General features: G+C 39.7%; 1 protein-coding gene across 1 annotated transcript; it reads left to right on the top strand.

Annotated features, from left to right (window-relative positions):
- Positions 1-18,059: 18,059 nt before the first annotated feature.
- On the top strand, positions 18,060-18,578 carry LOC149958473 (uncharacterized). Its single transcript, XM_090167191.1, has 2 exons — positions 18,060-18,282; positions 18,331-18,578. The coding sequence occupies exons 1-2, from the start codon at positions 18,060-18,062 to the stop codon at positions 18,576-18,578; spliced, it is 471 nt and encodes a 156-aa protein (XP_090023317.1).
- The last annotated feature ends 2,681 nt before the right edge of the window (positions 18,579-21,259 follow it).

Genomic DNA, 21,259 nt, shown 5'->3' with positions numbered 1-21,259 from the left:
GGTCGAAAAGCTTTAATGTTAAAATATTATTTCGTCAACTTTGGTCCAAACTATTTTTCTCTTGTTGGGTATCCTGCGTTATCCAAAAATTTAATAATGTAGAATTATGCTGAAATCTAGCTTAAAATGCGACAACATCCTTCAGAATACCTTATAAGACAGTTATAAAAGTGGGACAAAGCAAAGCCTTCGACTATCGGAGCCGTCTAAAGTGCAGATACAATGAATATAAATTATTTAAGCGTTAAGTTAGTCAAAACCTTTTAGATAATGTAAAATGTACGAACAGTGTGATATTGATATATTAAGAATACTAAAATATAATCTAAGGAACTTATCCGCGATGATTTCTACATTCGTTTTTGTTTTCTATTTCCAACAGTTTCACGGACACAGAATAATTGTCTACTATATGTAAAATGGGAAGTTATGAATGTCGACGTTAAAAAACCTTGAAGAGGGTTCGGCGGGATATTCAAAGGGAAATTAATTTTCTTGCTTCTAAAATTTTCGCAATGGTTCTTTAAACATGACTTACCCGTTTTATTTTGGCAAAACAAATTACCTATTAGTAACTCTAACTGGAAAACTGAGGGGGCGCTGCCCCTCGGATTTTACAGTCGGGGGGGGGGCGATCGCCCCCCCCCCCCCCTCGGTTCTGACGCCACTGTGGAAAGACAAGAGTTGTGGTTTTTGACAGGGCTGGCGCTAGGAATTTCAGGCCCCAGGTAAGCATTCACAGCCCCGGGCAACCCCCAATTGTTTTTAGGAAATAGTCCGAAATTTTTTTCGGCACCGAGCCGGAGGGCCCCTTTCGGAGTCCCGGGCCCGTTGTACTTTGGCCCCAATTACCCCCTCCATAACGCCGGCCCTGGTTTTTTATTCCGTACGAGATTAAGGTGAACATGGTATGGCCAACATATTCTCAGTTAGCATTATTTCATTATTTTTAAAACAATTATTGAAACATTTTAAAATATACAAGTTTAATTTTAGTTCAAAGTTTACACATTTATAAACCATAATACAAATAAAAATAAAGTTGGGCTTTACGCTTGCCCAAAATCTGGGCTTGAAATAATCCCAAATTCCATTGCCAATTTGAAACTATCGTAATTGGCATGCACGACTGGAAGATTCAAAATTAGGGCGCACGTGTTTGCCGTAGGGAATCTACTAAGGGTCAAACTATGGGAGGAAATGTCGTGTAGAAATTGTATTCTAGGAGGTGGGGAAAAACCTAGAGGAGGTTCTTGATCTGCGCCCGTGGCAAAAACCATTAACTGTTCGAACGTCACTGGACTTTCTCCCGCTTCTATGTCTAGGAGAAAATTTAAAAAGTAACTAAATGTTACTTGTTCTACTTGGAACCTGTTGCTTCCTTTGGGCGCATAGTCAATGCACTTAAAAACGTTTATTATTTCAAGTCGAGTTAAAACACTTTTCCCACCTAGGAAAATATCTTTGAACAATTCAGAGTTTGATCCTATTGAACCCAATACATTCATGGTACTTAAACCCCTTTTGAATTCTACTATATTTTGCAAGCAACGGTCAATCACGAGAAAATGTGAAATTTTTTTACACAGTTCGTTCTTGTACGAGACGTTGCGAATTGGCTTATTAAGGCCACATAGGAATGTGATATCGCTAATTTTATCAGCGTTGTCAATTAGTTCCTCCATATTTTGCGAATTTTCCACCGCCTGAACCCTTTCTCTGATATCGGTGTCGGGGATATCAGCAGTTGTTACGGGTACTGTGGTAGGGTCTTTCAATAAACACTGATACAAAACTTTACTTAGACACTGCGGCCCGGGACCCCCATGCACTAAAGACATTGCAATGCTTAGGCCAGATAAAAAATACATGTTCTCGTCTTTTGCCGTGTCATTCATTGATATAGATCTCGAATTTTCAGGGCCTTCAAAGGCCTGGCTGGCCATAACTTCACTTAATAGCAACCGAAAAAATTCGCGGGTGGGTCCCCCCAAGTCAGCTGCACCCTCCGAATTATTGTACTCATCCATGAACGTTACGTTCACCATAGCCGTCGGGTCAAAGTTTTTTCTGTTAAATGCCAGTTTGGCGCCATCAAATACTTTTGTGCGCGGGATGTAAAAAAATGAAACGCCTTCAGGGTTTATGTTACCCTTCAAATTACGAATGGCATCAGCTAAATTTGACGAGGTCAAACCGCTTTCAGCGTTGACGGGAATGGCTTCAGCGTTGAAGGCAATGGCTTCATCGTCGATGGGGAGTTCGTGAATGGTTTCAGCGTTGACGGAGGTGGTTTCTGCGTTGACGGAGGTGGTTTCAGCGTTGACGGAGGTGGTTTCAGCGTTGACGGAGGTGGTTTCAGCGTTGACGGAAGTGGTTTCTTTATTCTCATTAAAACTGTATCCTATCTCCTCTGGGAATAATCTAATATAATCTCTATATACATCCGGATCATATGAACAGGAAGCATAATTATCCCCAATTCCTTTAGTATTGTCATCTAAAAATTTTAATGGTTAAAGTTGAGTTTCTGGTTATGGCTTCAAATATTTCATTTATTATATACCTTCTGAAACTTCCCTCCTCGCCAACTCTTTCAAATCTTCAAGGGCTGACTCATTATTTGATTCATCTGAGCTTGAGAAACTTATCTTGGATTTTTTAGGTATTTCTATATCTTGATGTGGACTGATATAAAGTAGATTTTTTTTCCAAATTGTATGAATTTTTTTCCCACAGAATTCATCCCCAGCCGGTAGTGTAACGGAAGTGAGATACGAATCACACGCCTTAACGAAATCAAATCTGCAATTTCAATAAATTATAATAAATTTAATAATGAATTATCTTTCTTGTTAAAAATCTAAATCTCACTCTAGTAGTCCAGGAAGTTTCGTTGGAAAAAGTTTCAAGATTTCTTTCCTAACAGCTGCTTCACACCAATCTTTACGAAATGTCACAGAAGATATGACAAATCCATTAGTACTCAATCGTTTCCTCATAATACCTCTTGGAACTTTCTTAATTTTCTCACTAGACTTTTCTAACAAAACCACTGTCATTTCGAATGTGGGATAGGCATCAACGATTCTACAGGAAAGAAAATATCCCAATAAACAATAATACATTTATATCACACCATAAGTAACATAAGAACACTATACCAACTCTCTGACTTTAACTGTATTAAAGGTCATGGTAGGATTACATAAGATATTCTATACAGTTAAACCTATTCTCCCAGACCATAATCCCCCAGAAAAAAGAACACCCTTGAGATCTAACCCGCCCACCGAAAACACTCGTTAGAAACAATCCTCCAATGGAAACGTACCTATAACTACTTACAACTTTCTGAGAGTTTTTACTAGGCCCACGGAAGCTCTACGACCGACTATCATTCTCCGACTAAGGAGGGGCAATTGACCCCGGGCGCTATCACAAATTCACAATTATGGGTGCGGAAGAGAGCATCAAGGGGAGGTGCAAATTAATAAACTTGTCAAAACATTTATGACCTCTTTGGGGGCCCAGCGTGCAATCGAAAGGACGCTTTAATAAATATAGCCCCGGGTGACCTTCGGTTTAATCTGGCCAATGGCGGCCCAAGGAATTATTATCATGGAAGGCAAAGTAAGTTGATGGGCCCCTTTTCTGTAATTTTTGACCCCTTAGAAAGATTTTGGAGCCGCTTTTAAAAGTTTGTAAAACTATATAATACATCATGATATACCTCCCAGATTTCTATTTCTATGCTCCCTCTAAAAATTTTAGTTAAATGTTAATAATTTAAAAGTTAACTTTCGAATGTTTCACTAAAAATAATTTTTGTCCTTGGTAGGATTTTGGGGCCCCTTTTCAAATTTCAAAGTAGGCGGTTGCCTACCCCTGCCACCGAATCTGGCCCTGCTCACCGATATTTTTCAGTGTCTTCCTTAATGTTATTATGTTACTTATGATATCATACTTATAATTAACCTACTCTTTGGTTCTTTTCCTTTTCTTAGAATATGTTGGGGTATACAGGTTTGCATTACTTTCTTGGTTTTGTTGGTGATTCTGACTCGATCGAAAGTTTTGTGCCCTAGGTCGAAACCTTTGGCGCATTTCTTCCTCCACAGCTCCCAAGTTACCGGGTTCCCTAATTTGGGCCGATGAATTATTCGTGGTTGTGACAGGATTAGCTGCGATGTTACTTAAAGCATTTATTACACGCGGATTAACTAGAGCGTTTAGAACTTCGGTTAAACGAGCACTATTAGGCTGATGTTCCGACATACTCAGTGTTATAAATCCAATATTTAACAAAACTAATGCCGGACACAGCGTAAATGAAGTAAATCTGAAGACAAAGGCGCGTATGCCGCCTCCTGCTATAACCGTCTGAAACAAAGTGCCAAATTCCCACTGAGCGGAGGCTGCGGAGCTAACGCACGATTCTGTCACGCTGCTTACTTATGTCTATTCCCCCCCCCCCCAACACCATTTCACAAGTTCCTAAATATTGTGTTATTTAAGTTATTCGTATCAAAGGTTTTCAATAATATATATACATTATATCTGAAATGAATGTAAAAATGTGTGTTTCAGATGTTTCAAGGTACTAGATTAAGTTACCGAAGATGTTTAAAATTTTCAAGAGCCATTTTCCGTCCCGTGGACCGGGAGGGTGCAGAATTCGCGCCAAAGCCGCTTTCATCCCCCCGCTTTCTCTCAACAGACGCTTTGACCGCTGCTGCGGTAGCTGTCAACCCCTTCTTTCCCCCTATCAGTGCATAGTGGTATTTTTCCAGAATTCGCAAATGGGCGGACGCCGAGAAAGACGGGACAGAGGGAAAATGCCTCATACGTTAGAGCTCAGTGCCGTCTTTCCCAAAAGGGCACTGCCCTAGGGCTCCAAGATTCTGAGTGTCCCCACTTTCAATTTTTGTAATGCTGAAAATATCGTAAATCTTAAAAACTTTTGTTTTTAACATTTTCTGTAATGATAAAACAGGGCTACCGGCCATATTTGGCCGATTTCATAAAAACGCCAAGTGTTACTAGATGGCGATACCAGTCAGAAACACAATTTGTTTTATTAGCTAGAAATCACGCAAATCATTCGGTTGTTTGTTTGAATGTTGAGATTGTTCAGATTTTAACTTTATAGAGTTTTTATTTAACGAATTTGTGACTTAATATAGTATTCTATAATATTTTTAAACATAAAAAGTTAACATTGGCGACATCTACTACAAAGGAATAGCTTTCAAGCAGAGCCAAACATGGCATCTTTTAAATGTTTGTTTCCCTGCAAGTCATTTGTGAATCCAACTCTATAAAAAAACACTTTTTATTTACTACATTTTTTCAAGTTATGTGAAAATATTGGGGATATGTGCCAGATTTCTACATTATAACCAATAGTCGAAGCATAATCTTTTTAATTATTTAAAAATTTCAATAAATTAAAAAATCAATACTTCGAAAGGGCCCCATATTTTGTGAAAATGCCTTGGACCCCCCCCCCCCCCCCCCGCGGTCGTGGGGTCTGCGAGTCCTTAATTACGCCACTGGTATGGGGGGGGGGTGTTTGAATGTCACTAAATGTGACGTGGGGGATGGTTCACCGAAATGTTACATCACACATCATAATTTTACATAGGAATTTAAATTATCAATGAATTTAGTCGCAGTTTAGTACTTGTTTTATCATTTATAATAGTGTAATTACCTTTCTAGAGGCCAAATAATACATTTAATTTTGAAATAAATTCAATACTTCGAAGGATAATGGTTTTATTATATTGAAGGGGGGGGGGGGGGTATTTATTTGTTAGGTGGTATAGGGGGCTCAAAACTGACCAAGGGAGAGGGTGAGGGAGGTTCGAAAAAGTACCTTTTCTGGGTTACGTAATTTATGAACAGCCCGTAAGCCACTGGTGCGTTCAATTGAACATAATCAAATATTTCCGCCACGCCAATAGCCGAGGCGTTAACATTCCAGGTACTTTAGTTTAAAAAGTCGAAAATGCGTTCGGTTGCGAATAAATCCAAGTACCATAACAACCCATTTTGAAAGTACCGTAATATCCAATTTCAAAGTACCGTAACAACCCATTTTCAAAGTACCGTAACAGTCGTTTTTTAAAGTACCGAAACATTCGATTTTAAAGTACCGTAACAACCCATTTTATAGTACCGTAACAGTCGTTTTTTAAAGTACCGTAACATCTGATTTTAAAGTACCGTAACATCCGATTTTAAAGTACCGTAACATCCGATTTAAAGTACCGTAACATCCGATTTTAAAGTACCGTAACATCCGATTTTAAAGTACCGTAACATCCGATTTTAAAGTACCGTAACATCCGATTTTAAAGTACCGTAACATCCGATTTTAAAGTACCGTAACAGTCGTTTTTTAAAGTATCGTAACCTCCGATTTTAAAGTACCGTAACAACCCATTTTGAAAGTAGCGTAACATCCGATTTTAAAGTACCGTAACATCCGATTTTAAAGTACCGTAACATCCGATTTTAAAGTACCGTAACATCCGATTTTAAAGTACCGTAACCTCCGATTTTAAAGTACCGTAACAACCCATTTTGAAAGTAACGTAACAACCGATTTTTAAAGTAACGTAACAACCGATTTTATAGTACAGTAACAGTCGTTTTTTAAAGTACCGTAACAACCGATTTCAAAGTAGGATAGCAAACGCTTTCTAAGTACGGAAGAGACGAAAACCGTACGGGATAACCAAAAAAAGTACGGAAGAGACGAAAACCGTACGGGAGAACCAAAAAATATACGGAAGAGTCGAAAAAAGTAGGGGGAGAACCAAAATAAAAGTACGGAAGAGTCTAAAAACGTACGGCAGCAACCAATGAAACGAATTTTGCCCGGTTTGGCGTGCCATACCTTTATTCCATTCAAAAATCTTCACTAACGGTTTGTTTCACCACGAACCAGTAAAAAGGTGGACTACGTTAGATTTTAACCTTATTATTCATCCTAGTAATTTTGGGAGTCACACTATTGGCAGAGAGGGTAAAGTCGCTTCGCTACTGAGAGGCGTTTCTTCCTATTCCCGCAATGTTAAAATTTCGTTACCAGTTTTTGACGCACGCGCGAATAGAAGAAATTACAAATGAAGTTCAGGATCCCACTACCAGGGTGCTACAGGGTGTCGTTAGTTAAAAATTTTTAGAAGATTTTTGTTACATCCGCAATGTGGCACCGATTATTTTCCGAATTCTGATACTAAAAAATTTAAATAAAATGTGAAATGGTTGTTTCATGTGAATTTATGACGCAAGTAAGTACAACTAATTATTTTTAAATATTATATTTGAATATTGAAGTGTCAATTCTTTTTAACAGCCTAAAATAATGGGAAACATAAATAGCCAAGGCCTAACAACAATAACAATAGAAATTAATATATTGGAAATGAAATAAGATCAAATAACTTAATGAAAATAAATAAGAAATTAATATATAAGATAAAGCTTCGAAGTAGTTAAAAAAAGACGAATATGAGGTATCTTCATCAATTTCCTGTCCAGTCTTTTTCTTTTCTGTGTCTTTTTGTAATCATGATCGAGATCTTGTTTTTTCAGGGCACTGTGTATGTAAAACTCAACGAAGAAACTTATCATGTTTTGAAATACAGTCGGACATGTTGAATCTATTGAAGCTTGAAACCAAGTCTTGTCAATTCGACGTGTAATAAATTTTTCCATACGCTCTTTGACATTTGGCATGTGAGATAGTAGTTTAAAGCTAGTATCAAATACCTCATTTGTTTCTGTAATAATCTTTAAAAAATTGTCAGTAGGTACTATAAGGCTACCAAAAGAAGAGTTCTTTGTTGTTTTGAAAAACTTGAAGAAGAAGAGCACATTTAAAGGATCGCTCTTTTTGAGTTGGCTGAGGCAAGAGGAGCATTGGTGGTTTGAAAAACCGATGGATTAAATATCCTGATATATAGCTAAGGACATTTTGTTTAGTAGTTTAAAGCTAGTATCAAATACCTCATTTGTTTCTGTAATAATCTTTAAAAAATTGTCAGTAGGTACTATAAGGCTACCAAAAGAAGAGTTCTTTGTTGTTTTGAAAAACTTGAAGAAGAAGAGCACATTTATAGGATCAATAATTGGATCGCTCTTTTTGAGTTGGCTGAGGCAAGAGGAGCATTGGTGGTTTGAAAAACCGATGGATTAAATATCCTGATATATAGCTAAGGACATTTTGTTTAAGTAGATTTGGACTCTCAATTTAATTGCATATGCTCTGTTCGAATGTGTTTAGAAGATGATGACAATTGCGTGTTTAAATTTAAAGTTCTTTTACCATTGTGATTAACAACTAAAGTAATGTAATTTATTAAAATTATTTATTATTGAGATAGACAGTTTCAAATTTCAATTACCATTTTCTGAATTTTCGCATGAAATACTGTTGGACAAAGTGTAATTATGTTCATCTAGAACATTCAGTGTGTTTTCCTCTGAAATTGGTTGTGATGCGTTTGTGACCAACCCATGTTCATATGTGGCGTATGGATATGCTATACATTTTAGTATATTAATTGTCAGTAAATTTTTTAAACGACATTAAGAGCCCTTAGATGTTTTTCTTTACCTTCACTAACTGTACTGGAAAATGAGTATTAGACTATTTTTAATTTTAATATTCATAAAACTATCGTCAGTGAAATGATTAGAGCAAAACCTATGGTTAAAGTGTAGGTATTCCGTTGTTTTATTTGTCAGTTTCTCGTTTTTTACATTATTCAACTATGATAGGGAACTGAAATTTCAATAAGAAAGTTAAAGTAAAAATAAACCTATGTAAAAAACACGTATTCACCGTTCTTTTTCCCTTGGAAACTTGAAAAATGATAATCGAGAATTCTTATTTTTCGTATTAGAACAATTTACGGCGGAACACGATGGTCCGGGCATATTTAAAACATTTAAAAACTACTTAAAATGTAAATTAAAAACTAATCAATTTTTGCGTCGTCCTAAACTGAATATTGAATCGCGCGCTAGGACTTCCGGATACTCTTGCAGCGCCATCAAACGTTCGGATCCTATAGGCATTTTCGCGGTAAAAAATAAATACAGATTTTTGAACGAGAGACGCCTCTCAGTAGCGAAGCGACTTTACCCTCTCTGCTATTGGCTACTAAAATATTTATTTAAGCCAATGGAAAACCTCTAAATTGAGAAGGAATTTTTTGCGTCAGAATTTTAGTCAGCCCAATGTAGCTTTATTGAAATTTATAAACTCGGTTTGTGTGGATAAAGTTAAATAATGAGTAGTTTAGAAAAATAAAAGGTTGGGGAAAATGACCAATACGGTTCAATGATCGCTTTCCAAAAATGGAACAAGTCGTCGAAGTCGGATATTCCACCAGCGTTTATAAAAGTTTAAAACCCATATCAAGCCTAGAAGAGTTAGGCCTAGGCTCAAAAGAATCTGCAAAGACTCCAACCTGAATTTCAACTATGATTTCCAATAAACCTGCTTCTTTTATTTGACAATACAAATTTATTTTAGAACGTGAGTCTCCGAGAACTTCATTAAAGTGTTGGTTGCATGAAATTTTAGCTATGGCTAATTAATGATTCATTAGAAAGATCAAACATTTTATAGCAAGTACAGAAGATTTCATCAAAATCGGTTTAGTGGTCTTTGAATTATTATAAAAAGAAGTCGAAATGGTGGAAATCGAGTTTTTCGGCGAATTTCCAGACTTCTAAAATTCTTCTCGGCACCCATGACGTCAGAAAATGCGAAGCGTATCATTGGCTAATTGTCTGTAATACATTTCTTAACATCTGGGATTAAAAGCAGGTTGATTTAACACCCAGGAAAAAGTCCTACGCAGTAGTAATTGAAATAGGCATACACAAGCCTACGTAGTAGAAAAACGATATGAAACCGAAGGCCGCTCAAATTCTTCTTAAAACGTCGGGTCGCGCGCGCGCCGCGTACCGTGCGCGTAAAAAAATATTTTTCATTTCGATAATAAGCCTAATGTTATGATTAAAAACCTCTGGTTTTAAAACTTCTACAAGTAAACAGAATCCCTCCACTTGAGCTCCTTCTATTTTAGGAATAAAACTACAGCTTTGATTAGCCCCAAATTGCGCGTGCTACGGATGAGAGAAATTCGCCGAAAAATTCAGGATTTTGGGGAGCGAAAAAGGTCAGTTTCGGACTTAAAGTTAATACACTTAGGCTTGGAAATTTGACAATGACATTTTTGGAAAGAGAACGTCCTGGGCTTCAAAACAAGCCCGCATTCATTGGTTTTTATTACTATCGATTTTTCGTGCAACCAACACTTTAATTTGAAAAATAATTACATTAACAGAACTTGACACTATATTGTAGTTCAGTTTAGCTCCTAAGCCTTGGTAGTTCAAACCGGTTTGTTTACTAAAATAAGGGCCATTGGTTTATCAGACCTTGGATTAAAAATATGTAACATATTTTTAATCCAAGATCAGACGCAGAACTAATTGGGCGACGGCATTTTCGGCATTGAGATTTGAAATATTACGTAGGGTACGGATGACGCAATATCTGTGAAACAAATCGTTAGTGAAGAAATAGAGCTAGTGGCATCTTGGAGTAGAGAAGTTGACTGGAGGGGAAAAGAGGGTGGGTAGTCTGTAAGCTCAACGTTACCCAGAATCCTTGGCTCCACGGTAGGGGCGCCTTGGTGTCGCCCTCATTCGGGTTTTTATTGAAATAAAATTGTAAATATTCGCCATGCTTTAGTTTTGAAGCTTGGAGTAGTTTAGAATGAATTTTTTATTTCCGATTGTATTAGTTCTTTTTATAATGGATTGTTTTAGTTTAAATTTTTTTGGATAACAAACATGATCACACATATATCAAATTTTCAAAAATTATTAAAAAAAATTAAGGTAAATTTTGTTTTATTATCTAATATTGTACTATAAACCAAGGCCTAACAAGTTTTTTTTCTCTTTTATAAATTAAAATTATTAATTGAATCACTTTTGCAATTTTTATAAAAGGAGTATTTTTTCATTATGAACAATTCTAACTATGTCAATGGCTGAACTATATAATACCGTCTTTAAAACATGATTTTGATTGTAACAAATTTGCCATTCAAACCTCTAATTTCAAACCTTTAACGGTTTGTTCGGCCTTGGTTCTAAAAAATCAAGATCAAATATTCACAACACCCTTGGAAATAAATCTCTTTTTCGTCGCTAGAGTAAGGTAAAACGTAGGCCCCTACCAAAAACGCAATGCATGCTGGGAGGGCTTAGGCCGAATTGATGGGGGAAAAGACTCAATGCTACAGATATGGGAATTTCCCCTCCAGTCAACTTCTCTACTCCAAGGTGGCATACTTATGAGTAATTATATTATTATATTATTGTACGGTGTGGTCGTTTATTCATTTTTACCCAAGTATACTAACTGTGGCTTAGTTCACTCTATTCCTTTCGTGTAGTGACGTTCTATGGTTCAGAATAATTGAAGGTTTTAAATTGGCATTATTCCTATTTCCCTCAAGCAGCGGTTTTCAGAAGCTTTCGTGTGGAACATGGTGAAGCAGACACTATTTTAACAGGGTTTCCATGCATTTTTCGTTCAGAGGTCTTGGGAAACCAATTGATTATTAAGGGTGCCCCCATAGAAATCGGATAACAAACTAGAACGATTTTTTAAATTTTGTCGCGTGATCCGATTAGAACTTTTAAAGAGATAATGAAATCGGAAAATACAGTACCTTCAAACTATTCAGCTTCCAAAACTACATATTTTTCCAATTTACAGTCATTAGAAAAAATTTAAACTCAAATTTTAAGAAAATAAAAACTACGCCGAAAAAAGCAGACGCCGTCAACGCGAAATCTCCGTGTGTTTTGAAAATCCCGGAATCTGTACGGACCATAGAGATAGAAAAGAAATAGAGGCACTATTGTATCTGGCGAAGTTGACCGCGAGTGCCGACCCCCTTTTCGCCAATGTAGGAAGCCATGAGATGGGCAGATTACGTGGCGCCATCGACGCGCGGTGAAATGAAATACGTTATGACTTTTTGTAAATCAACTGTCATTTGATGTAAACAAAGGAAGGGTAGATGGCGTTGCAAATTCCGCCCATCTCCGCTTTCATACATGCGCGGGCGGGGGGGATGAATTTTCCCGGTCAAAAACAGGGGTGCCTTAACGCGGTAATATTCCCTCTATTTAGAAGCGACTTTTGAAGTTAAAACGTCGCCTCTCATTGGGCGTCCGTACAGATTCCGGGATTTTCAAAAGACACGGCGATTTCGCGTTGGCGGCGTTTGCTTTTTTCGGCGTAGTTTTAATTTTCTTAAAATTTGAGTTTAAATTTTTTCTAATGACTCTAAATTGGAAAAATATGTAGTTTTGGAAGCTGAATAGTTTGAAGGTACTGTATTTTCCGATTTCATTATTCCTTTAAAGAACCCTGCCATGCTTTTCGTTTGGCTGGCAACGAAAGTTACGCCATCGGCGCCGCACTGGTGAACTAACTGTACTAACACTCTATTTCGCCTAAGATTAAATGGCCGACCTAAGCTCGCCGCTAACGCGGTTTTTTTACATCTTTAAAGCGACTTATGTTTAATTAAAGTTGAAGAATGACTCAAAATTGTGTAATTAAATCGTGTAAGAGTAAATACCCAAAATAAAACATATCTTTTCACAGGTTAGTGTTAGAAATAGTTTTCTTTTTACCATAATTTCCAATCGCTAAGAACGCACTAGAAAACGCGTTTCTTTCAAATCATAGAAAGCTAGTTTTTTAAAAATAAAAAATGAAGAATGGTTAAAAATTGCGTAATTCAATATTTTAGGAGTAATTACTCAAACAAAAACATATCTTTTCACAGCTTACTGTTAGAAATAGTTGTTTTACGAGCAATGGTTATGGGGGAAACCAGTGCACAGTAATGGTTTATCGCAAATATCTACGTTAGTATTGTATGTACGGCTATAAACCCAATTACGCACATTAGGGCCCGGCTATTTCCTACAAAAAATGTTCTATGAACATTTTACCATCGAGCAATCGTTGTGTCGTATTCGTGGTTTTAACGTTGTACCCGAAACGCGTCTTACAATTTTGCGAATTCGTTGACTTAAAACGCGTCCGCCGCTCTTCATGTAACCGCGTTTAAAATTTACCACCCAAGTAACTCTTGTTATTTCTGCAATAAATCGCTTGAAAATGAAGCTATTGTGAAGGTTGTGTGAGAGAAAATGATGGGAAAGCCGGAATAATGGGTCACTTCAATTTAAGTTCATATTGACTGCCGAAAGGATTAAATCCACAAGACCAGTATCAATGCTTTGAAAAGAAAACACGACACCGATAAGACTGTTCTACCGGTAGAACGCGAGCGAATCAAACGTATAATAAATTATATTTAATACTTTAAATTAGTATATACATTGTGTATTTTTTTATTAAATGATTGACAAAAACGCGACACCCAGACTCCAGTGGGATCGCGTTTTAAGTCAGCGAAGGCGTAAAATTGTAAGACGCGTTTCGGCTACAACGTTAACACCGCGAATACGACACAACGATTGCTCGTATAGAGTGTTGTCGTCCTATACAATTTTGAAAACTTGTAACGTCACAGCTGTAGTGTTAATAGTGGCCGCCATGACAGTTACCGTTTTTTATCAATAGGCAAATTACAATGGTGACGTCGCAGGGTTTCAGACGACAACACTCTATAGAAAATGTTCATAGAACCGTTTTTGTAGGAAATATCCCGGGCCCAATGCTCCTAGATCAGATAGCAAAGGCTAAGCCTTCCTAACTAGCCCTAAATACAGTAAACTATTTTTTTAATAATAAAGGTAAGTTACAACAATTATTCAGAAAATAATCTATCATCTCGTAAAATAACAAAGAAATGTGGTATTTACCTTTCGAAAAATATGAATCCGAAAACCACATTCTCTCGCTTTGTACTTAACAGTTAAAGAAAGTGGAAAAGACCACTATAATGAATCAACAACACCTGTAAATGGTTATTTGCATCGGTGCCTACGTTATTCACAAAGTAGACCTGATCACTAGATAAAATAAGCTTCGTGCGCGTGGCGTAGATGGTGTTACTGTCGTTTTAGCCAAGAATCTAATCGGTGCCTTGTCAGCCATTCGATTAAGCGTTCTAGTTTGTTACCCGATTTATATGGGAGCCCCTTAGGAGTTTGCTGGGCCCCATCAACTGAAAAATCCTGGCTATGGGCCTGGACGGTTGTTTAACCATGGAGGACGTGGGTTCGTGTTTACCAGGTTTATGATTATGAACTTTTGGTTAGTAACTGTTGTTTATTGAAATATCAAAGTTTTAACGCTTAATACCAAATATGACTTTCTCATAAGTTTAATCATTTCAATCATGATTTAATCCGATTTAATCATTTCAATCATGATTTTATCCGATTTAATCATTTCAATCATGATTTAATCCAATTTAATCATTTCAATCATGATTTAATCCGATTTAATCATTTCAATCATGATTTAATCCGATTTCATCATTTCAATCATGATTTAATCCTATTTCATCATTTCAATCATGATTTAAAGAAATTTAATCATTTCAATCATGATTTAATACAATTTAATCATTTCAATCATGATTTAATCCGATTTAATCATTTCAATCATGATTTAATCCGATTTCATCATTTCAATCATGATTTAATCCTATTTCATCATTTCAATCATGATTTAAAGAAATTTAATCATTTCAATCATGATTTAATACAATTTAATCATTTCAATCATGATTTAATCCAATTTAATCATTTCAATCATGATTTAATCCAATTTCATCATTTCAATCATGATTTAATCCAATTTCATCATTTCAATCATGATTGAATCCGATTTAATCATTTCAATCATGATTTTATCCAATTTAATCATTTCAATCATGATTTAATCCAATTTCATCATTTCAATCATGATTTAATCCAATTTCATCATTTCAATCATGATTGAATCCAATTTAATCATTTCAATCATGATTTAATCCAATTTCATCATTTCAATCATGATTTAATCCAATTTAATCATTTCAATCATGATTTAATCCGATTTAATCATTTCAATCATGATTTAATCCGATTTCATGATTTCAATCATGATTTATTCCTATTTCATCATTTCAATCATTTCAATCACGATTTAATCCGATTTAATCATTTCAATCACGATTTAATCTTATTTCATCATTTCAATCATGATTTAATCCGATTTAATCATTTCAATCACGATTTAATCCGATTTAATCATTTCAAATCACGATTTAATCCGATTTAGTCATTTCAATCACGATTTAATCCGATTTAGTCATTTAATCATGATATAATCCGATTTAATCATTTCAATCATGATTAAATCCGATTTAATAATAATCATGCTAGTGATCTGTCCCTCGGATATATGATCCATCCCACATTTTTTCCTAATTGCAGCTAAGCGTAAACGTATGTGTCTACTACACTTTCGCCTATTAACTGTTTGAGTTCTCTCATCAGCGCGGTCAGAATTAGATTAGGAGAAGTTACTACAGAGCCTGAAATTCTGGAAATGCAAATGCCTTACAAAAGCGTGGGGGGTAAGTTTCTTTCTCGTTGAAATTTCAACCCCCCTCAAAAGGAGAGAAGATTAACCCCCCTCAAAAGGAGAGAAGATTAACCCCCCTCAAAAGGAGAGAAGATTAACCCCCCTCAAAAGGAGAGAATATTCTCGAGGGACGCTGGGTAACGATACCGCCATCTAACGTGAGCTAACGAAATTAAAATATCGTCGAAACATTTGTACAAATTGCTCTTTCCACTCATCCCACGCATTATACGCAGTATTTTACCAACCTAGCATCCCACGTAGTAACTGAGTCACCTTTGACTTTTTGCCAGTTACAAGCGAGACTTTGCGAAGGGAAATTCGCTGACACTGAACTTATTTAACGTCAGTCGCGTTTGTTCGAGCTCCGCTTTGCCTTAATTTTTCCGCTATCTTAATGCTCGTTTTTGCTTCCAGTCGGGTTTTATCGGTTTTTAAGTCCACTAATTTCCATTTTGCCGGTCACGAGGTGAGTGTCGTAATTGATTTTGCCTAAAACAATACAATTTCCCTTCGCCTCGCGGTGGAACCAAGGCTTAGAGCCTTGCCTTTTCTTTCCAAGTTGACGTCATCACATCGGAATGCCGGTCGCAGCTGTGGTCAGTAAAAGGGGTACGCCCCTCCCACTAAACCGGATAAACAAGGCGTCCCGTTGGCTTCCGATGCAGACTCAGTGGGCCGCTCCCGCCGCTCCCGTCAGAGGACGGCCCGCATTGCTACGTGGACTGCGCCCTCGATCGCCAAAACGAAGCCGCGGGCAAAATGTTGGGATGTGCTTGTAACAATATGGGACCTCAAGTTGTGGTACACGGCATCTGGGCTTGCTCCCTTCCAGCTAGCAAAAAACGCCCGCCTCTTCATCAAGCGACTCTCATCACTTACGTCCCGCGTAGCCTACCTCGCAACAGAAAATCTCTCGCTTCGTCGTCAGCTTCTGGAAGAACAGCGGGTTCGCAAAGGACCACCATCCTTCGCAGAAGTCTCCAAATCCGCCCCTGCCCGCCACACTGCCACCAAACAGTCGACACCGGCCGAGAATTTGGCATCTGACACCTCACGTCGTTTCAATCAGAACCCGGGACATTAGAACGCCCAAGTCGACCGTCGAGATGATCAAGTCCTCCGTGGGACTGTAAAACTCCGAATCTGCCAGAGCGGATCGTCCTCGTGATCTGGAACACGGGTGGCAGGAATCCACCAGGAAAAAGGCTAGACGTCCGAAGCAACCTGCGGCTCCTCCCCCGTCAAACTTCGCATAATCACGGAGACAGCCAATCCAGAGCACCACCCCTCCATCTGAAGCCGCGGCTATTCAGGCTGCTGCCTCAACTACCAGCATCTATGTCTCCCGTCTTCACCCGGACTTGTCTTCAGCGGCCCTAGAGGAGTTCCTTGACAGCCAAGGGATCACCCCATTTGGGCTGCGCCTTCGTACCCTCTACAGGCAAGATTTCCAGACCTGCTTCTTTAATGTCAGTGAAGCACACCTGATTAAGGTTCTGGACCCGGTGACGTGGCCTGAAGGAGTCGCCTTCTCCAGAAGTGAGAAAGACACCATTAGAAGGTCTCCAGGCCAATGGGGCAGCAACCCACCGGCTACTGTCGACTCCGGGCCAGCGGCCAAGACTACAAAAGCGTCTCCCAGGTGCATACCTCTGTTACGGCAGCTCAGATTGAGGGCCACCTCGTCGACTTTGGTCTTCATCCCATTTCTGTCCTGACTGAAACTCGAGCTGATCACCGGAACTATTCATCGTTCATCGTCTCCCTTCCTGCGCAAGAAGCTCCCCTTGCTTTTGCGCCAGAACGTTGGACCAAAGGAATCACCGTGGACTTCTATCACTCCCCTGCTCAACAACCTCACTCATCCTGTGTGACAGAGCAGCGGGATACTCCACCATAGTCGCAATGACTCGGTCGAACCCGGATCTCCCTCCTGTACACCAACATCGACTCGCTTAAGACGAAGCACTACGCACTCCGTGCCCATATCATGTTCCCACTAAGCATCTATCCTCGAAGCATAATCTCCTGTGGGTAGGCTCTTCCCTCCGACGTCTGATGCGCATCACAAAGCGCAGGTACAACCGCTCCCGGAAGTACCCTTCTGCTGTCATTGTACAAGCCTTCAGTCGGCATCGTGCTATGGTCAAATTTGCACTCCGAGCTGCGCGCACCCATAATGTTGACAAAGTAGCGTCGGATATCACAACCCACAGGAAATATTTCTACCAGCTAGTCTCCAAGAAGGCGAAGTCAGCGGGAGTTCCCGATATCTCCAGCTCTGGAACGACGTTCACCACAGCAATAGACAAAGCCAATCTCCGGCGTCTACCTTCCGGCGTATGATGTAGCCGTAGTTCCGCTCTTGGAGCCTCTTGCACCGCCCATGCCGGACATCATATTATCAGTCAAAGGAATACACCAGCTGTTGACCAAAGTCAAACCGCATAAAGCCCCTGGCCATGACGGCATCCAGTCAATTGTATTGAGCCAGTGTGCCGATGCATTAGTGGCTCCGCTTACGACCATCTTCCACCTGTCTTATGACGCCGGTGCTATTCCGTGTGATTGGAGTCGGGATAACGTCACGCCGATACCCAAGGGTGAAGGTTAATCCGATCCTACTGAGTACCACCCAATTGCTTTCCTGTCCCAAGTTCTGAAAGCTGATGAGCATGTCTGTGCATCTGCCATTTCTACACATTTCATCCAGCACAATCTGATGAACCCGTTCCAGCACGGCCTCAGGAGTGGCTTCAGCACCGAAACCCAGCTCCTATGCTGCGTCGACGATTGGACCTCTGGCCTTGAGCAAGCTGGCCGCGTCGACATCATCTCCATTGACTTCCGCAAAGCATTTGATTCAGTCCCCCACGAGCTTCTCAAGGCCAAGCTACATCAATGACATTGGAGACAACGTCGTCTCTAAGATGTATGTCTTTGCGGATGATGTAGCCCCCTCCAGGACTATCTTCTCGTCGCGGGACTGTGACACTCTACAATCTGACCTAGATACTATTAGCAAGTGGAGTGACCAGTGGCTTCTCCCGCTTAACACAGCCAAATGCTCTGTCCTTTCCCTTCGCAGGGTGGGCCAGCTAGCGCATGACGCTAAATATATTCTTCGAGATGTCAACCTCCGATTGGTCACATCCCAAAAGTATCTTGGGCTGACCCTCACTGATACCCTCGAGTGGACTACGCAAATCACCCGGGTCGCCACCCAGGGAGCGAGAGCGTTTGGGTTCATTCGACGTCACCTTTCCCACTGCTCTTTTTCCACAAGGTCACTAGGTGTCAAAACCTATGTATTCTCGATCTTGGAATACTGCTCGGCTGTTTGGTCCACGCAGTCGAAAAAATCCAGCCCCGAGCCCTCCGCTTCGCTGCCAGCGTTGGCTTCGCATGGAGTACCTCCGTGACGAGGGTTCTTCATAACTATAAGTGGAACACCCTGACTGCGCACCGCCGTCTGAAGAGGCTTGTCATTGTCAACAGTGTCGTGCATCGCGCTTCTGGTGCCCTTGCTCCACTTTCGACGGTCATTTCCGTTTGGCATCGCCCTCCTCGCGGGTTTCCGTCTCACCATTCGGAAACATTCGTTTCTCCCCTCCTCCGTCCAGGAGTGGAATTCCCTTCCGGAACACCTGAAGGACATTCCAAGTCGCGTGAAATTCGGGAAGGCGCTTTCCTCGTACATGGACCTGTACGAGTAATGCTTCCCTGTCTCGACGTGATGGGTTTTTAACCCCTTGTTGAGCAAAAACCGAGCTCAAGAACTCAACTCAAGAACATTATCGGGCCATCTTAACTGAGTTCCAAGCCTTATCGGGTTTAATAGAATGGATCACCTGATTCGTTAATGCGCTCTTGGCCAACGCATCCGCTCTCTCGTTACCTAGAATACCACTGTGTGCTTTAACCCAGTTAAGGGTGATTCTAGCGCCGTGATTATTAATCAACTCCCTAATGTCAGCACACATTCCATTAAGGTTGGAAGGATTTCCAAGGCTCGTAGAGAAGATAAGCTATCACTAAAGATAGATACCTCTTCGTCGTGGGGTCGCTCCCTAGCGAACCACTTAATGCTCTCCAATATGGAGTAAAGCTCAATATAATAAATACTAGGATTATAACTCATGTCTAGACGAAATGTCTTTGACACGAGTTCCAATCCATTAGAGAAGACCACAAATGCCGCAGAAGCGGCATTCTCCGATAGTGAGCCATCGGTGAAGATCTCTAAGCCTGCATTAGTGGGAAGAGCGTCCCCACTTGAAATCTCTACACGAGAGGCTGGGTGCCTTGCTCAAGGGTCGCCCGGGTAAAGAAAATTTCCACCTATAACATTGTAATCACAGTGTTTAGCGCACATCTGTTGGTAAAAAGACCTAAAGATGGTTGCTTCCTCACTTACAACGTTTTCTATCGGGGTTAAGTTGGTAATTACCAATAACGCATCGGTAGAAATTGTACGATATGCACAACAAACTCGAAGTGCCGCAATCCGTTGGATTGACCTGAGCTTTCGAACCATCAAAGAGTTCTCAATCTCGCGCCACCATGCGCCAGCACCGTAGGTGACAATACGCTTAATACATCCTTTGTATACCACTCTTAAGGCTCTATAATCCAGACCCCACTCGACCTTTGCAAAACAAGCAATGGATTGAACGAGACGAGTGACCTTATTCTTAACCTCCTCTAAGTGAGGCAAGAATCATAAAGTTTGATCCAAGGTAACGCCCAAAACCTTAACGGTTTTGACATTAAGGATTCTCTCATTACTAAGAGAAAAAAATAGGAAGCCGATTCATCACCTTTGTTTTCGCAAAGGTGATTGCAACAGTCTTCCTAGCGCAGAACTTCAATTTATAAATTGAACTCCACTGATTGAGAGTATCCAGAACTTCGTTATCAAGAACCTCGAGGAACTCCAAACCATCGCCTGCAGGTCATCTGCAAAGGCCTGAATAGCACTCGCAGCCGGGTAAACCCGACTCAGAGCGCCATCCATGACTAAATTGAAGAGAAGAGGTCCGCTACAAGAACCTTGTGGACACCCCTTGGTAAGTGACTTACTAAGAACACTACCGCCTATATCAATCGAAGCAATTCTGTTACTTAAGAAACTTTTGTATAAAAAATACAACTCTTTGGACAAGCAACCTGCCGGAATCTTGATAGGACCCCCGGAGCCCAGACATTGTCAAAGGCCCCCTCTATGTCTAGGGAGATTAGACTGGTGTGCAGACCACTCTCTTTGTTATGCTTGACGCATTCGACGATGTTATAAAGAGCATGCGTCGTGGAGCGGCCATGTTTGAACCCATATTGGGCTGAATTCATGAGACCTCTCTTATTAAGAGAGTAGTACAGTCTTCTTGATAAGAGTTTATCAAGAACCTTACCCACTACTGACAGTAGAGAGATCGGTCGGTATGATCGAGCGTTCCGCCTATCTCCCCCCTCCTTATAGATCAATGCAATCCTTGCCACTTTCCAAATTTTTGGGAAGTGCCCAAACATGCATTGTAGAGGCGCACGAAAACCAAGGGACAGACCAAGAACATAATCTTAAAAAAT

This window comes from Leiobunum rupestre, chromosome 2, assembly GCF_980474605.1.
Source record: "Leiobunum rupestre chromosome 2, qqLeiRupe1.1.hap1, whole genome shotgun sequence".
Lineage (NCBI taxonomy): Eukaryota > Metazoa > Arthropoda > Arachnida > Opiliones > Sclerosomatidae > Leiobunum > Leiobunum rupestre.
The sequence above is the reverse complement of the archived record's forward strand: the minus strand, read 5'-3'. Positions and strand labels throughout refer to the sequence as shown.